The following is a 3,342-nucleotide window of genomic DNA, read 5'->3' as shown; positions in this document are numbered from 1 at the left end:
AGGTAGCAGAAGAAGCAAAAAATCTTATTATATCTGCACCTTTTTCTCAAATATATAAATTCAATTAAAATTATCTTCAGATTACAAAAACAACAACAAAAAAGAAAGAAAAATAATAAAGGTTTAACTCCTTGAGCAACGATTCATACATTATACATTTACATATTTCTCGAACAAATGAACCTTTATCATTCTCTTAAATATACACATTTCTGTATGTTCTGTACATCCTGTGCATGAAAATGAAGTAACAAGCCAGAAATAAACTAATCGGAACTTGTTTTAATTTTTTTGTTTTCCTTAAAGAGAGCAAAGCAGCAGCGCAGCCGGTTCCCATCCCACAGCTGGTTAAGAACCACCTCATCGCTTTGTGCAAGGATGTAGCGTTCACTGTCCGGTGCTCTTTGTGCTACAAAGTGCTCATCTCACATCAAGCAGCTCAAGCTCATTTTAAGTAGGTTTCATCATGATTTACTTATATCACTTAAAAATGCACACYTGTATGTTTTACGTGAAGGACGTTTAGCGCTTCTCTTCTTCGTGTTTCAGCGTGCGGTGCAGACAAGGCTGCGCCGTGGCCAAGGCCGACGAAACAATCGTGGGGTTTATGAAGCGGCTTCAAGTGCGAGGACAGTGCCGCCTCTGCTCCGAAGTGTTCCTCAGCCACGCCGACATCGAGGCGCACAAAGAATCGACGCAGCACGAGGTCGAGGTCACTCCAACAATGGCTCGGGCGCTCCTGCAGTACTGTAGGTTTAATGAAACTCAGACGATAGAGGAGCAGGAGAAAAGAACGGGGCGTGGCCTCGAGACGCCTTTTCAAAGAAGAAACAAGAGGAGCGGCGTCGGCGGATCTCCAGCCAAACGGCAGAAGCTGAGTCCTGGTCTGAGGGTCGGCAGCGGCGGGAACTCAGCGTTTTTTTGGTTTTGCGAGTGCGGCCTCCGGTTTCCAGAGGAGGCCGCGGCCACGAGGCACCTCCTGGCCGCGAACCAGATCTTCCACCAGTGCGGCGTCTGCGGCAAACACATGGGGGAGTCCTCCATCGCCCGCCTGCACATGAGCCGCAACCACGGGGGAGCGCACCTCTCCAACTTCCTGTTCTTGTGTCGCAAGTGCCACGTGGAGATGCCCCGCTACGAGGACATCCTGCTGCACGTGTCGGAGGTCCACGCCGGTCACACGTACATRGTCGAGAAAGAAGACCTCACCGCGGCTCTCGACGCGAAGCCTTCCACGAGCGGCGAGGTCGCTCCGGCGTCCAAAGCCCCTCCGAGCACCACGGCGACATCMTCCTCAAAGGCGGGCTGCGCGTGGATGTGCAGGATCTGCGAGGACGTCTTCGACTCGGAAGCGGAGGCCCGCAGACACTGTGGCGACGCGAGCCGCCACAGCTTCCAGCGGTTTGTCTGCGGGCACTGTCCGCAGAGGTTCTTCAAAGAGTCCACCGTCAGGAGGCACTGCGCCATCGAGCACGGCGGGGAGATGAAGAGCTCCCACTTCTGCGGCCTCTGCGACAGCATGCGCTTCGGATCCGAAGGCGAGTTCCTGGAGCACTACAGGAGCCTTCACAGCGAGGACTACTGCTGCATGAGCGACACCGAGGTCCTCCAGCCCGCCGCCGCAGTCGAAGACACGATCCAGCCGACCTGCGCCTGCATGGGCTCGGAGGGGAGCGGAGACGAGACGAAGGCGACGTTCACTCGCTGTATGAGAGATCTGTCTGCTGAGGGGAGGTGTCGGTACGTGTGCGCTCCCTGCGGCGTGTCGGCGCCGTCCTACGCGCAGATGAAGACGCACGTCCACGCGACACACGCGGCCCTGAACCTTGACAAGACCTTTGAGGTGGAATGCAACGAGTGCCGGGAGAGTTTCACGGGCGTGCCGAGTTTCCACAAACACTATCACTCCCGGCACTGTGGACTGGAGCCCTGCGTGAGCTCCAGGATCAGCAGCAAAGAACCAGCCGCTGTGAAAATAATCAATGCTGTGGAGATCAAAGCAGCTGATGAGGGTAAATCATTTCAAATTAAATCCTCTATTTATCTCTGTGTGTGTGCAGTATTTGATGTTTTTTTTTTAATATACAGAGATGGAAGATGAAACACTGGTGAAGTTTTTGAATAACAATCAGGCTAGCAGTGAGAAAGAAGCATGTGGAGGTAAACGAGTTATTAAACAGATTACATCCTGTTTGCAGCTTTAATAAAAACTGCACACTGGATTAGATTTTTTTTTATTACCAGTAAGTTTTCAGCAGATATTTCTGGTGTTCTTCAACAGATGACTCGGATGATGAGATGAAACGTGCTTTCTCTTTGAGTGCAGAAGAGGCAAAAGAGTTAACAGGTAGGTTTTTTTAAYGGGCTATATCATTTGTTCCCAAACTTTTCACCTTCTGAGCCATAAAACATTTGTACCTTGCAGCAGTGGGCACAGTTCCCCTAAAGCATTAARAGGGGAACTAATTTCCTGATTAGTGCTTTAGGGCTTTTTCTAATTTCTTAATTCACTCTCAGCTGCCAGGCGTGTTGTTCATATGCGTGTCACTTATCCACTATAGATCAGGGGTTTTCAAACTTTTTTGCTTCCAACCCACAAAATAAAAGCTGCAGACACTCGTGACCCCATTTATTACTTGTTTACGTATCAAACTTTGCTAATAACACTGTTAAACATGGGAATAATAACTATAAATGAAACTTCTATTTTACTAGTTTTTATTCATTTATGATTATTTCAAAAAATTGCAATAATCATGATGAAAATCTTCCATTAGCCTTTTTTTTGCACTTAAATTGATGTCTGGAAATCATCTGGGGAACCTCACTGGATGTTTTGGTCCTGGCCCCAACTTTGAGAACCACTACACCAGATGAAATAACAATATTTTGTACACAGAAAATATTGTGTTATGTTGTCTCGGAGGAATGATCTATGGGTCAGCTGGGTTTTTAGTGCTTTAGAATTAGCTTTTGCTAAATTTTTAAGTGTTYGTGCTTTAGAATTAGGGAACCTAAATTTTAAAGTTAGTGCTTTAGGGTTAGCACGACTAATTTTTAGATTAGTACTGCCCACCACTGGTGGCTTGTATTTGTCATCCCAAATACTACTTGTCTGTCAATAACCCTAATAAATAAGGGCTTATTGACAACCCAAACAGCTTTGACAGCAGTAATTTGGTATGATTTTGTGTATTTTTACTGTATTTTTATTGGTTTTAGTGTTTTTAATCTTTGTTTTGTTTTTCATGTTGTGATTTTATATACAGCGGGTAAAATAAGTATTGAACACGTCACCATTTTTCTCAGTAAATATATTACTAGAGGTGCTAATGACATGAA

General features: G+C 46.5%; 1 protein-coding gene across 1 annotated transcript in view; it reads left to right on the top strand.

The window, feature by feature from the left end:
- Positions 1-3,342, top strand: part of znf451 (zinc finger protein 451) — a gene marked incomplete in the record, with an annotated part of 10,212 nt that overhangs the window by 4,298 nt on the left and 2,572 nt on the right. Inside the window, 4 exon segments of the mRNA XM_014011887.1 lie at positions 307-454; positions 550-2,012; positions 2,089-2,160; positions 2,282-2,347. Of these exon segments, the coding sequence (XP_013867341.1) occupies positions 307-454; positions 550-2,012; positions 2,089-2,160; positions 2,282-2,347 (1,749 nt within the window).

This window comes from Austrofundulus limnaeus, unplaced genomic scaffold, assembly GCF_001266775.1.
Source record: "Austrofundulus limnaeus strain Quisiro unplaced genomic scaffold, Austrofundulus_limnaeus-1.0 Scaffold0, whole genome shotgun sequence".
Lineage (NCBI taxonomy): Eukaryota > Metazoa > Chordata > Actinopteri > Cyprinodontiformes > Rivulidae > Austrofundulus > Austrofundulus limnaeus.
This window is presented reverse-complemented; position numbering and strand designations above follow the sequence as displayed.